Below are 15,601 nucleotides of genomic sequence, written 5' to 3'. Positions count from 1 at the left end.
GCTTTTATGTTGGGTGAGTAAAATAGGAAAAATAATCACACCGAATTAGTAAAGAGTATTAAAAGTGCTATTTGTGCCATGGGTATGTGCTCTTTTCTTAGTGGTGCATGCCCCATGTTTGTGTAATTTTTGGCAATGATGCCCATAATTTTGTGATGTGCTGATGGTCACCTTTTTTGAGTGGCCGCCATTGCTCCACTTGCTTGTTTTGATGGATCTCGTGCCGCCTAGTATTTAAATCATCAAATTTTTGAGTGGCCATTACTCCACTCTTTGTTTTGATGGATCTCGCATTGCCTAGTATTTGAGTCATTAATGATTTTGATGGATTACCCTTTAGTGCTCTTAATCCTTATCCATATTGTAAAGATTTGCATGAAAATTTGCCACGAAAGTGTTTTTGATTGATGCTTGATTTCTCAGGCTCCCCCCTCTTTAAAAAAAGAACCTCAGTTGTTCTAAGAGCTAAGGTTAGCTTCTCGGCTTTGTGTTTTTTCGATTTGGCATTGGCTTAGGGTTTCTTGTTGTATTGGACTATTCCTTGACTTGGAGTCACTCTCCTCTTCATAGTCGTTCTCGCTCTCAAGAAGTCTCCCCCAGTCCTAGAATTGTGGTTGCCTTCATGCAATTTTGTGTATGGGCATGGTTGTACTTGAACCACCATGGGAGTATAGATTTTGATTTTACTTGCATTGTAAAATCCAGGTAAGAGATTTCCTGCAAGATCAATTAACTTCACATATGATGCACTTTCTATGGTCCTTCCTAGGATATTTTGAGGTTTTGCTTTTGGGTCCTAGCCTGCATTAGTATAATAACACTAGATCCACACTTTCTATGGTCCTATCCCCATGCTATTTTGAGGTTTATCTTTTTGGCTCTAGGCTAGATTGGTATAACAACACTAGATCCGCCTTCTTAAACTCTCATTCTTTGATGTGTTTGTCGTGCCATTCTTTTCTCTTATTTTGTGTTACTTGCTGAGACCACTTTGCTTGGATCCTTGTTTCATCGATCTTGGTGAGTTGGTCTAGTCTTTCTCTCAGAGATTAGCAATGTTATTTCATTTGATGTTTGTCATGCCATTCTTTTCTCCGATTTTGCGTTACTTGTTGGAGACTACTCTGCTTGGATCCTTGTTTCATCGAACTTAGTGAACTAGTATAATCTTTCTCGAATATTGGCAACGTTATTTCATTTGTGCTCAATGGCGCGGCGAGTCTTAAACTTGGGAGGAAAAACTCCAAGGGAACTAATGCTTTGAGGTCATAGACCAGCCTAAAAGGTGTGTGGATTATTGTGACTTTATGCGCTGTCATGTAAGCCTAAAGTGCAATTATTAACCTTCTATCCTAGTTATGTGGCTCGTTCAGCACAATCTTGGTTAGAATTCCTTGAAGTGTTTTGTTTATGTTCTCAACTTGCCTAGAAGCCCCATGAAATCCAACCCCCACTTCATGACCTATTCTAATGCTTGTATGGGGTGTAGAGGCGTTATATCACTTGGCATGGGCCTCCCTCTCCTTTGACATTGGTCACATTGGCTACAATACTTGTATGCATTAGTGTAGCCATTATTCCACTAGTAGCTAGCTTGCAATATTCTTTGGACTGTGATCTCAGAACCCATGTGTCCGCCTGATGGTCTCAAGTTTGCTTATGAAATTAGTTGACTTGTAAGATTTTTTCGGAGCTTCTCTCGAAACGCACCATGTCAACTTTGAGTCAGTAAAGTTTTTCCTTGATGATTGTGAATTTTATTAACTTTAGCACTAGCGCCCTCTTTTGGTTTAGAGTTAACGCTTTTGGGATTTCTCGTGTGGCTAAGTACTTCACGGCTTCTTGCCACTCCGGTTCTATCACCAAGGCTAAGAATAGCTCCATATCTGGAAACTGATTCTTCATTTGTCCTTCCTTGGTCTCTATTTTCCAAATGACTAGTAGTCAGCCCCAAAATATGGTTTCTCTCGGGCTTATGAAGTTAAATTCTTGTGTACAAGCAACATCCATCTCAGTAGCCTTCCTTGGATCCACTTTATTAATTACATACAATATGCCTGGTGATCAACATAGAACGAGAAAAAGTTTCCCAGTGCCTAAATTTTTGGACACTTTAGACCATCCCTAGAGCTTCTTGCTCTGTGGTAGCATAGGCCTTCTCGCTATTTGAGAACTTCCTACTTGCAAAATACACTGGGAAATCAACCTTTCCATCAGGATGAGTTAGTATTGTTCCTATGGCCACCCCGATGCGTCTACACGATAAAGGAAAATTACATCCCATCTAGGTTGCCTAAGGATTGGTGAATTGATAGACATTGTCTTGAGTGCTTGAAATGCCAATTCCTCACACTCCCACCCGAAACGAAACTGCTGGTGGGTAATCTAAACAAATGATGAAGGATTCCTCAAGAAGTTAACAAGTACTCATATTGAATGATTATGAATTATTCGGATATGTGGAAGGACGTCACGATGATTCAAAGACACTGTTGGGGTAAGGCAAATGCTTTGCACCTGTCGTGAAGCCCGCAAATGCGGGTCGGCAAGCTCTTCCAACTTTCTTTGGACTCCCTCAAATAGCCTTTCTCTACGCTCACCACATGGGTTGGACGGGCCCTCCTCTGGCTAATGATATCTCGATCCCAAAGTCTCTAGAATATTCTCCTCATCATGAGCGCCCATATCCATATGAGTAACTTGCTGAGACATCATGTTTGTTCCCAGTGCCCCCGTCCCTTTTGGCCTCTCTGGCCTCCTAGCGCTCGGAGAGTCTCCAACAGACATCCGGAAGTTGGTTCTATTTCAGTCTATTTTAGAAAAGTGGTTCCTAAATCCAATAATAGGGGGGTTATGGGCTGACCAATACCAAGGTAAACTTGACATCTTGTTTTGTCAGCTCATGTAAGGAAGTAGCTATTTTTGTAAAATTTTGGATAAATCTTCTACAGAAGCTCACATAACCTACAAATGGTCTAACCTAGGTGATTGTTATCGGGGAACTCATCTTTTTTATGACCTGAAGCTTGCTCAAGGATGTGAGAATACCATCCCAAGATATGATATGACCAAATAATTTCCCCTTGTACACACACGAAAGACACACTTAAACAGATTTAGGGATATCCTATTCTCTTGGCATCTGAGGAATATCTTCCTTAGATACCTTAGATGCGCCCCCATATTTGAATATTTTGTAAAGTCATCCACAAAGATATTCAAAAATTTATGCAAACAGTTTGAGAAACATTCCATCATGCATTGTTGGAAAGTCGTTGGGGCATTACATAAGCCAAAAGGCATCACTTGGTACATGTATGCCCCCCATTTCATGATGAATGCGGTCTTCTAGGGTTATTGATTATTGATTATATCCACTGTATCCATCCATAAAACTATACATCTCCTGCCCAGCTACTTCATCTAGCATCGTGTCAGTGAATGGCACAGGAAATGGATCCTTTACTATTTGGGCATTTAGTTTCTTATAACCAACATACACCCTAAGTTTTCCATTTTTCTTGGGTTACTACCACTATAGGAGACACCCATTCACTATTGGATACTTGTGAAAGGAACCCCACTTTTATGAGATTATCTATTTCTTTCTTCACCCTTTTGGCATAGTTAGGGTTCATGTTATAGCGTTGCATTCTCATCAGTCTTGCATCTAGCTTTAAGGGAATCTAGTGTTGACACACCTTGGGGTCTACACCCTTGAGGTCTATGTGTTCCCAACAAGCAAAGATGTCCTTGAACTCGTGGAACAAAACTATCGTTTCTTTTGTTGGTAGATCTTTGTTTACGATCGCTATTTTAGGCTCATCCTTGGAACTTAAGTTTTATTCCCAAGTTTCTTGGTCGCTTGGTAATGCCCAATTTTTTTGTTCTCGGGATTCATTTCTTAGTCATCTTCATTATTTCTCTTTCCCCTTCAACTAATTCCTGAAAGCTTTCCCCTTCTTGGGATTCCTTCTTGGTTATCTTCATTATTTCTCTTTCCTCTTCAACTGATTCCTGAAACCTTTCTAGGTACATTTTCTGTTGTTCTCCTTGCTGCCTTAGATCTTATGCTACCATATAAATAGGTTAATCTCTCCAACTAGGAACTTTCCATTACCATTAGCTTTCCTTCAATTTAGTCCTCTAGTGCTTCCCTTCCTTCTAATCAGCCCCTAGTGTCTATACTTCTTTGTTGTAACTCCATAGAAGTTGTGATTGAGTCTCCTTGATTTTGTATTGCTAGCTGATTTTAATCATAGCTGTGCAGCACCATTGTTGTTCTAAGCCAAGGCCTTCCTAGTAGAATCAGGTAAGAAGTTCCCACGTCCAACGCTATGAAGGTAATGCTGAACTTTATACCCTCGATGCTCACTTTCTTCTATAATACCCAAAGGTTCCGCTTTTCTAAGATTTGTCATCTTGATTTTGAATCGTGCCTTCCTTAATTTCTTTATTTTTAGTAGCCTACGGGTTTTCTCATTGATGATGGCTCCTCCATCTATTATGATACCAGCCACCTCTTTCCCACCACATCTTACCTTTTATGGGTGTGTAGTGTTATCTTGTTTGTGGTTGCGTCATCTTATATGGGTGAGTAGTATCTTGGGATCCCTCGATAGCTCCCATAATTCAATTGTTGATACCTTTTCTTCCTCTCGATATTTATTGTGTCCTCTTAGCTTGTTTCCTTTTCCTTTGAGAGCCCCTTGCTCTCATAGAGGTAATCTAGACAACCTGGAGTGAGTTTACTCAATTCCGCAAGAGTAATGGTGAGCTTCAGCCTTTGGAACTATTCTCATACCTCCTCGAGCCTCCTTTCTTTTGTGTTGGTGATTCTACTTTCACTTTCTGCATGTCTATTTCTCTCGTGTCCATCTTTGTCTTCATTTGAAGAACTTGCTTTCTCCGATGAGCTTTCATTAATACTTATCCTTATTGTCTTTATTGGTCTGAGGTTTGGGTGCCATTTGTTTGCTTGTGTCCTTGGACGCGAGGTGCTTGGCTTGAGTGTTGCTTTCTCCTTATTTGTGACCCCCTGTCTCCAGATTTCTGCTGGAGTGATTCAGGAGCTAGTGTAAATACCTCCTTTCTTGACCTGTCGTGGTTGGTTATTCAGGATATGAGCTTATGATAGCCCTCTTTTCTCGGAATTCTGTCCTTTTTCCTTGCCAATTCAGTTCCTTTGGCTTCTATGTTTCCCTTTCAACTCCTTCGAGTTGTCTGTTTTGTTGGGTTTCTTTTCTTTGGTTTTGAGACTTAGCTCGCTTCTTGCGGCATTTCTTCCTTGATCTATTTCTTCAACTTTTTGTTTCCGGGGTCTGATTATCCTTCTCCTTTCTTCCTTCTTCATTTTTTGTTGACCACCATAAGGCTACTAAGAAAGTATTCCAATTCTTATAGGGCACTTAGTCCCTTTAGCGTATTCTATGTGTGATATTCACCTACATGCTTTCAATAATTTTGATTAGGCTAGATGTTACAACATGAGTGTCCACTCTAATGGCTTTTTCTTTCACCTTGGTGATGTAATATCATGGCTCAACAAGAAGCGCCTGATAGTGGCCACTTCAAGATGTGAATCTAAGTATAAGGCAAATTTTATAACAACTAAAGAGTATTTGGCTCAAATGCCTATTGGCAGATCTTGGTGTTGTGGACACCAGTCCCCCAGATCCATCTTCATTGAAAGCAGAGCCAGAGCGCATTGCGAGAAACCTAGTGTTTTATGCTTGCACATTAAGATGCATTATCATTATGTGAGAGAGAGGAAAGATTAGCATGGCTTGCGTCTCTACACATGACAATGTGGCAGATATGTTTACGAAGGCTCTCTCACAAGATAATTTCAAAGCTTTCACAAAGATTTGGGCTTTATTGCCATTTGGCGATCGATCAACCACATGATCCATGTACATGTTCACCTCATCACTATAGGGGAGATTTGGAGTCATATATATGGCAATGATCTATGGACATAGGGTGATAATGGGTCGGGACACTTTTTCTCTCTTTAGGAGGTTTTTTCCCCCAAGCGTATGTACACACTCTTACGAGTGTATATAAGTGACCTTATCATATTACTTCACTTATTCTCATTAATTTACATTGAGTGGTGTGTGCATCTATCCATCTCTCCTTGCTTGCTACATATGTGTGTGTGTTGCTACCTTGGTCTCAACTCTAACATTGCACTCCCCAACACATATAGGTTTAGAAAGAGAAAACTTGTCATTAGAAAATCTATCCATATCTCCTTGCTTGCCACATATGTGTGTGTGCTGCTACCTTGGTTTCAACTCTAACACTGTGCTAGAAAGGAAAAACTTGACATTAAAAAATAAAATAAAATAAATAAATATGTAAATTCAATAAAAATAATAAATAAAAAGAATCCCCATACAAACTAATATTAAGCACATGAAGACATTAGCCTTGATAGTTGTAAATGGTAGAGTGTATATTAATTTAGCAAAGGTTAAATGGATAAGGTGTAAAGCCTAAGATTTAAAATTTGGTTGTGATATTTAACTACAAAAGAATGAGATAAGATTTGAAACTAATAGAACCTCAAACTATTCATAAGAGAGGGACTTAACTTGATGTAAGGTCTAGATGCATGTGGAAGTACTTAATTGCGTGAAAATGATTGGTTGCATGAATATTAAGGTCTAGTTATATTAGATTTTATGGGCTGCATGCATTAGTCATGTGAGAGTATATTGATAGTCCCTAGCCATCATTTTCAAGTATAAAAGGAACCCTTAAAATACATGAGTTTTTCTTGCATGCTGGAGAGTACACTTTATAGTAAAATCACTGTCTAGACTAGGTTTTGCATAGGGTACCTACAAAGTACTTCAAACCAACTCAATTTCTATGCATTGGGGATTGTTGTTTTCCACAATAAGGAGCTAAAAAGTAAGGGTGTTTTTTTGAGAGGAAGGGAGTATCAACAACATGCAAATTAACATCTCCATCAATCCCAAAGCTAGACTATCAAGGTACATCATATCATGCACAACTTACGTGCTTTCTTGTCTATTTTTTGCAAGTGAACGGCTTTTATCATTTTCTATTGAGTCAATTACATAAATATATAATTCTCTAGTTAACTTAATGCACATTACCCTAGACATGCTAAAGCCACCCTAGTATAATTTTACCATTTAGATCCTTTTTCCTTAAGGGATAAATTACATAGGATATCTTATTAATTTTTGGAAAAGAATAGATTAAATCTATGCACAAGACCCCAAAACAAAGAGCCCAAAGGTTAAAAATAATTAAATATACCCTCGCAACATGAAGATTTATGGCCGTAGGTTATCATGTAAATTTATGTGTACTCTTGTACACCTAGATTAAGCTTAAAAAATAATCAACTTAATCTTAAATTAGCATGCCTAATTTATAGAGAGAAGCATTAGTATACATGCCCAGATTATCCTAATAATCCTTTTTTTGTATGTATAAAAAGGTTTATTATTTCAAGGAGGATAGGACCCTTAGAATGGATTTAGATTAGTTTAATTTAAATAAGCAAGCTAGAATAAAATTTATGCAAATTTGTAGTGAGAGAAACTCCTAGAATTTCTCATTAAATAGAGCATAAATGTGTAAATGATTGTCCATCAAGATGTGTAATCCCTTATTCTTTTTATGAAGAAAAGAAAAAAAGTTGGAAATTAAGTTAGAAATTAAGGGTGTTACTCTAAAAAGGAGGATGTGCAAGGATATACACAGATGATGTTAAAGGCCTAAATGTGTCTAGGATATTTATGACTAAAAGATAGTGTATGGGACTTAACACTATATTTATGACCAAAAGACAATGCTAAGGCCTAAATGTGTCATACGATATTTTTTACTAAAAGATAGTGTTAGGACTTAAAACAACTTTAGCGTGATCTCGGAAGATCCTCTGAATACGATCAAATTTCTTGACTAAAGACCATAGACAAAGAACCCTTTTATCCTTGGAAATTCCAAAATTAAGGCCACAAGACTCTTAGAGATTGTAATCATTAAGGTAATGAAATTCATATAAGAGAGATTGTGTAGATTAACCTTAAAAAGACCCCTATTATAACTGAAAACTCTTATCTTAAAGTTGTAAGGAATGACCACATGATTAGAGAGTTGTATTCTCCTAAGAAAATATGCGTGTGATTCCAAGAAGTTAGAAAGGGATGTCTTGAGAAGACCTCACCAAGATATATGCAACTCAATGAATTTGACTTGTAGTAGTAGTGATGTCTCACCGAGCTTGCAATGGTTTAAATTGTTTCGGATATGAATATGGTGCATATTGCTTGCAATCATGTTTTACTATTTTGGACACTAGATTTATGTGATGTCTATATGTGGTCTGTTTGTGCTAGCCAGTGAAAGCATCACGTGTTCATGGATTGTCGTGTGAATGTCATCCAATATTATGCAAATGGGATCGTCTGAGATCTTAACCGTTCTCAACCAAACATGGGTGAACTCTTGCCATGATGATTGGTGTGATGAAAAATGAAGCAGCTCTAGATTGATTGCCGCAGACAGGATGGAGCATGGTGGCTAAGTATGTGTGCCGATACTAGACATACGTGGCTCCTAACACCATGTACTAGGAGGTACTAGGATGTATGAGCTTCTGGGACTAGTAACGACTGTGTGAAGTGGCTCCTCAGCTCCAAATACCCAAACACAGAGTGAAGAAATCCTTAGTTCAGATTTAGAACAACCTACAACACCAACAACCAAAATGGAAAATGGAACCCCAAAAAAAGGAAGCCATGGTTGCTGGGTACCTAAGGCCACTTTAATAGCACAAAGAGCCGCCCAGGTCTGAATACCTAGGAGAGTCCAAAAGCGAAAGGAAGTGAAGATCAAGAATACAAAACTAACAAAGTTCAAGTAACGTCAAAAAGAAGAAAGTAGACTAAGTGAAACCAAGGTGTTCTTAGAAAGGACACAAGCGTCTCCACTGGTCTTGAGGAAGAAGATGCGAGTGTCATCCTGCCCAACTGGAATATACAAAAACAACTTGCGTTTGGGGTATGAAGAAATAAAGGTACCGATGATCAGACTCAAGCCACAAAAAGAACTTCTAGGGACACTATATCATTGGTTTGTAGGGCTTGAATGTTGCAATTTATTCAAAGATACATAGAGTTTTGTAATGATGCCATTGAGTTTGTATACATGTGCATATCGAGTATATTATTGTATGAGAAAAAACATGTACAATGAACATGGGAGCAATGGGTTTTGGTAGTTCTTTTGAAGAGAGAAATGTAAGTAGGGTTAAAAGGGTTGTTTTATTAATATTGTGCTCTTTTGAATAGAGTACTAAGCAACATGATGAACGTTGTTGGCCAACCCTAACTCGAGTTAAGTCGATGATAAAACACAATAGGAAAGGTCCACAAGGCATGAGAAAACTTTGCAACAACTGTATGAACATGGGAGCAATGGGTTTTGGTAGTTCTTTTGAAGAGATAAATGTAAGTAGTGTTGAAAGGGTTGTTTTATTAATATTGTGCTCTTTTGAATAGAGTACTAAGCAACATGATGAACGTTGTTGGCCAGCCCTAACTCAAGAGTCAAGTCGATGACAAAACACAATAGGAAAGGTCCACAAGGCATGAGATAACTTTGCATCAACTGTCAGAAACATCGTATGTTTGATCTACATCTCTTGCTATAATCCACACCTCAAGAGGATGCTAAGCAAACCAACAATGGTGCTCACAGTGATGTAAGAGAAGGGTAGACAGAGGAAGGTGATATGGCAAGGAAGTTGAGAGCAGAGCAGTGGGTGAAGGAGACTCACAAAAGCCGAGGAAATCGGGTTACATGAAATGAAATGGCTCCTGCTCTTCAAAGCTATAGGATCACAATTGTCAAGCTAGAACACACAGGCTACCAAACTACTTGCAACTTCTACTAGAATTTTACACTCTTCAACATTTGACCAGTAGTCTTGCTACAAATCCACCAAAGATGATTAGCTGAAAAGAATTGTGGAACACTTGCACTTGCTGTCTTCTAGCGTTAGTGGACTTGCATGGACCATTGCGGAAATTTAAAGGCCACTGCCCAAAGCTGGGTTAAGGTTGGTTGGCTTCTTAAATTGCTATTTGCTGCCATTTCATCTACCATAAGACATGTGAAAGGTGTCAAATTTATACCCATTTTTCTTAGTGTTCTCTTCAATTCCTCCCTAACCCTAACTTGTTATTTACCAAACAATTAGCCTCAAAAAACATGACACTTCTACATTTTAACGATGATTGTTGACAAGGTTTACTAGTTAGTACCATGAATATTCCAAATTATGATTCCAATTCATGATCAAAAGTGAAGGGCAAAACCCACAAACTGAATTTCTTTTCCAAAAGCCTGATTGTTGGCGCTATCCAGGGCTGGACATTGCAGCTATCACTGTTAATCAAGTAGCCATTTATGCACTCCCAAACCTCCATCACAAAAGAGTGTCACATGACCAACCAATGTCCACGTTTGAGAATTCTCAACTCAGGAAAAAAAAGTGGTAGTCGGGTTGATGCTGGGACTGCGCTTTGAATGCACTCTTGGGCTATATGCAAGAGAGGACTATGCACTTGGAGCCAGCCCTGGCCTCTCATATTGACCAGGCGGCTCAATCTGGCATTGCACGTCTTCCGAGTGTCTTATTGCCCACACTGGCCCCTTTCTCCTTTCTTCCAGGCTTGTGATTTGATTTTTCAAATGTATTCTCTTTAATAAAGAAACGATCTTTTGGGCAGTGTTCAAGGGACTATCTGCAGATTTTCATCACTCATTTAGGGGGTAACAAACTATACCACACTGCAAAAGTGACAGCAAAAACCAGCTGATTTCAAGGCCTAATATACAAAGACGACCTCACTTATACTTCATACAATTCCACACATGGCTCCATGAAGGCTGACCTCAATTATTGCTCCATCCCTTGGCTACTCATTTTTCTTCAAAACAAGGGCAACCTTTCCCGTATAGCTTGCTAACGTTGTACTTCATAAGACTCATGCAACTGCTTTCAACCCCGGCTCTGTTGCCTCATATCCATTCTCTTCTTCTTCTTCTTCTGTGCTTGACGCTTGGCATTGAGCTTGAGCTTTCTTCTAGCGTGACCCTCAGGGTCTACAAGAACCTTCAGCTTTTTGGCACGCCTGCGCTCTTCCCTGACATCCTTGGTCATTTGCCTGGTCTCATTATACGCTAGCACAAACTCTCCCGTACCAATGGTCTCTCTGACATGATTCAATACATTCTCAGCAAGACTCTTCACATCATCTACACAAAGCAATGAGCACCTTCTCTATTAGACCACTTAAATGTATATCCAAATGCATATAGCTGAGTATTATGTCAGGGATTGAACTATGACCCCCTTTGGGCAGCGTGGCACAGTGGCCACTCAGGTAAGTGCCCGCTGCCTGGTCAAGGAAAATGATATGCATGGCATTTGATAAGATCGGCCATACCTGAGATTATTTTTGCAGCAACGGCCTCTGCAGTTCTGTACAACGGAAGCAGCATGCTTGACAAATACGGTCGCACTCCATCTCTACCAAGGCGTGTTGTGAAGGATTCGTACAGATGAAACACAGTCTTCATCTGCTTTTTTTTAACAAAATATGAGAACTTTTTCCATGGCCGCAGTCTACAAACAGAAGCAGCCAAAACTAGAAAATGGAAATGGCTAATAAACAGCAGGCCTTATAAAAAACACAAAATTGACTTTATTTCAAAAAATACATGCTATCACATCCCCTCTCACATTATCAGCGCCCAGAGTGCGTGCAGATTCATGCATAAAGATAAGTCCATATACTGAGTTTCTATCACTTCTCCAGAGGTGGAAGGCAGACCTACCACCCACCATCCAACCCCCACCCTTCCCCACAAACACCACTGTAGCTAGTTTGTAAGACCACTTCGGATATTTTAAAAAAAATATTAGCAAACAGCTGGCCCCAGATTGGATGAAAACCTCAAAAAATTGCACGTCCCCTAATAACCGTAGCAGATATGACCCCCCCCCCTCCCCGCGCGCCTGGGGCTCCTCGACACAATCCCACACGTGGTATCTAGTTCAACTAATGTCCTGCTTTGGATAGAAAAACAAAATCCCATCAATCAGCTGGCCTTGAGTTGGAATAGGACTTAAAATAAATATGCAGTCTGCTAAAAATTGGTAGACATATACAGACGAAGCTCTAACTCCAGGGAAAACATGGGAGAAAATAAACATGTGCACGCATACACACATGCACAGTAGACAAAGGAGGTCCACTGGTAGAAAATCACTAGCTCCACACATTTGAAAACAGAAAGAACAACAAAGAGGCAGAAAACAAGAGGATCATCGATGTTGCAGTCACCTGAAGATCATTCGCTTGCAGTGAAACTTTTTCCAGATATTTGAACACCGGCAAAAGACCGTAATATTTGGTGTTGGTGGTGATGCCGTCGTAAGTTTGTTTTACAACTTCTTTGTTTCTCTTGGTAGGGTCTCTAGCAGACTTTTTGCCTTCTCTTGAAATCAATAGATGCACCTTGAGGATGCCTATCGCTTTTGTGACTCTAGCTTGTGTAAAAGCATCACTTTCACTGACCATATCCATCCATGAAAGCTTCCCCTTTGCATCAAAGAAATTATGATGCAAAGTAAAAGAAACAAAAAGTAAATTCTTTTCAATCAGCTCAGCCAAGCCTTCGTCTAGCTCTGAATCTAGTAACTGACAAAGAACTGCGGCCAGAAGCATAAGCCTGCTTGGTTGCAGAAGAAAAGCCTGCTGGACACTTCCCCTTGAAGGTGATGTTCCTGTGCTGTTATTTCCAGCACAACATGCTGTGAAGTACACATTCAACAGACGACAAGATACTTTTCGCACCCAAACATGTCGATGTAGTAAGAAAGAGCATATCACTTCCCACAATCCCTGAAAAATCCAGCTCACATTCAGATAGTGGTTATTTTTTTGTTTAAAGCAGAAAAAAGAATAATGGTCTTTACAAACAACTCCTCCCGTGAAAAGGATAGATGTCACTGCTCATCTTTTGTGGGCATGGAATCTCCCCCATTCAACCGCCACCCATTGGATGGGATGGAGATCTCTGTGAAAACCCTAGCAGTTGACTCTAGTGCTGTCCCCACAAAGAATTACTGTTTCTCTGATGCAATGACCACCCTTTAACCCATGAATCCTACAACAAATATGTAATGCGAGCACACTGTGTAACTAAGTGACTGGAAAGCCTCAGCTGAGCTATTACGCCACCATGCAAAAGACAGGTAGGCAGGCCTTAGCTTAGGGTAGGAGAGCTGCTACACCATACAGCTGTGCAATATACTGAGTAGTTCCTGCTATTGCATTCTAGAACCCTTTAGCAGATAATCATGAGTTATTGATGTAGAATATCAGAATAGCCTGCTCGTTGATTCCAGAAACTCATATTTTTGTTTAACGTGAATGAGGATGTCATTGACCCTGACTTCCTCATCGTGATGCCTTTGCATGTATCTTAAAGCAGGAATAAAGACTAAGGGTCTTTACAGACAACCCTGCCCATAAAAAGGGAAGATCTCACCCACTCATCCTTTATGGGCAGGGGATCTCCCCCATACAACCCTCGCCCATCAGATGTGCCAGGATCTGTCTGTAAGGACCTACAATTCTCAGTTTGCGATTAGCTTGATGTGCTGTCCCACAAAGAAAATCGGCATTAGCTTAGCAATAGTATTTTTGATGCAATTACCACCTTCAACCACCAATTTCATAACAAGTATGTAATGCAACACCAACAGTGTTGCCCCCAGGAAAGAGGGGGGGGCAATTCAGACCAAGCCCAAGGATCAACCAACTAGCCTAGAACCGAAACCGTAACGAGGTTTCATAGACCCAATGTCATACACATCGCATGCTCGCGATAGATTGTGGTTAGCAACTCACCACCCAACCATAGAGTCCTCTGGACTCACCCCCGAACTTGAGTCTGATTGCCCCGAGCGTGCTTGGTACCTATGGCCCCAACCTAGCGTCTTATACCACTAGGCCGAACCACCCACCCTGCAGCTCCATGATCTTGCACACGCTTGGTAGCCCTCATGTCTACAACGTGGATACCTCAATAACTCATAGGTCACACTTATATAGCAATAACTTGGCTATTATTGGCCCTTTCTTTATTTATAAGCTTTCATGCTTTATTTATAAGCTTTTAGCCATTATTAGCCCTAGACTATTAATTATAAGTTCTTAGCCAATCATCCTACTAGTGCCCTTAGCCCATGTGTGATCCCTCTAGGTCTCCATGTCCCAACTAAGCCTTAACCCCTAACCTAGGTTAGTTCATGTCCCTAGGCCTATCAGGACGTAACATACTTTCCTCCTCCTATTCACGCTCTCGTGATGAATACATAAGAACACAAGCCTAAGTTATCAAAGGTTAACTATACCAACGCATGGCGTGTCCTAGACAAGAATCCTACGAAGCCTCACGAGGTCCTACATGGGAATACACTCTAGCGTCCCATACCACTACTGCACTCCCCACATAAAACCCCCCTTAAGCATGATCATTGGTAGAATGGCCAACTTTCCCCCCTACAACTCAGCCTTGAAGCAACCGAATTCTGTACCTTAGGTCAACTCAAGGGTCAATCTAATCCATGCAAAGTCAAGGATGAAGGATACCACCATGTTCACACCCCTATCCTTCTCCCTGGCTTCCGTAGTCAGCTCTCCTCGCTATCCATAAGCCACCTAGAAACCTCGACCTAGGCATCTTGGATTATGACCCTCACCACAAGCCTGCCTTACTCAGCATCATGTCTTGGGTTATGCCAAGAGTGCCTCCTACCTGCAACCTAGTGGCTATTTGGATAACATGAAGGATCCATGGTAAAACTTGGTATGATCTCTTCACCCTTTCAAAAAGAACTATCCACTCACGTCAAAAAGTAAGATCATGCAACAAATTATATTCCATCACAGTTCGGCAAAGATCTCGAAAATTACTTATAATAAATTATGGGTTTTATAAAAAAGTACTTGCAAATAAGTGTCACGACTTAGGGCCTGTGAAGTTAAGACTATTGAGCCATTCTTCCCACTGATGTGTGTGCGAATGCACACTTGGATCCCAATTAGCAAAAGCCACCTACTTGACAACTCCACAGTCATACGTTGGCAAAGGCATGGAGCACCCACCATCAACCTTGAGCCTGACACTATCCACCCTCCAGCCACATGCCTATTTATCTTCTAGCCTTACAGTTGGTGGCGGGTAAGAACCTGGCCACATCCCGATGGCATCACTTTTACTCGAAGTCCTCATTGTCGACCAACTCCATGTCATTACTGCCGGATGACTTCACGGAATTATTGCCACTGACTCTATATATCTCAAATGCACATAAACATGTGTGGTAACTTGGAGAAAAGTTGTAAAAGAAAGATGACCGGTTATGGGCAGGCAGGAAATGAAAGCTTAAAGGAAGGCTTTTAGGGTGGATGAGAGGGCTGAGATGAAGTTTTCAGCTTTTGAGGACCAAGAGTGAGTAGATGACATGCATAGA

General features: G+C 40.3%; 1 protein-coding gene across 2 annotated transcripts in view; it reads right to left on the bottom strand.

Moving 5' to 3' along the window:
• Positions 1-10,245: 10,245 nt before the first annotated feature.
• LOC147635431 (ARM repeat superfamily protein) overlaps positions 10,246-15,601 on the bottom strand; it is a 75,192-nt gene continuing 69,836 nt past the window's right edge. For both annotated transcript variants that reach the window (XM_086802691.1, XM_086802692.1), the window contains 3 exons: positions 12,402-12,962; positions 11,502-11,634; positions 10,246-11,310 (listed from right to left, as the gene is read on the bottom strand). In XM_086802691.1, coding sequence (XP_086658817.1) covers positions 11,054-11,310; positions 11,502-11,634; positions 12,402-12,962 — 951 coding nt within the window. In that variant the 3' untranslated portion in view covers positions 10,246-11,053. The remainder of the gene's footprint in view (positions 11,311-11,501; positions 11,635-12,401; positions 12,963-15,601) is intronic.

This window comes from Cibotium barometz, chromosome 9, assembly GCF_041138505.1.
Source record: "Cibotium barometz isolate CiBa-2024 chromosome 9, ASM4113850v1, whole genome shotgun sequence".
Lineage (NCBI taxonomy): Eukaryota > Viridiplantae > Streptophyta > Polypodiopsida > Cyatheales > Cibotiaceae > Cibotium > Cibotium barometz.
This window is presented reverse-complemented; position numbering and strand designations above follow the sequence as displayed.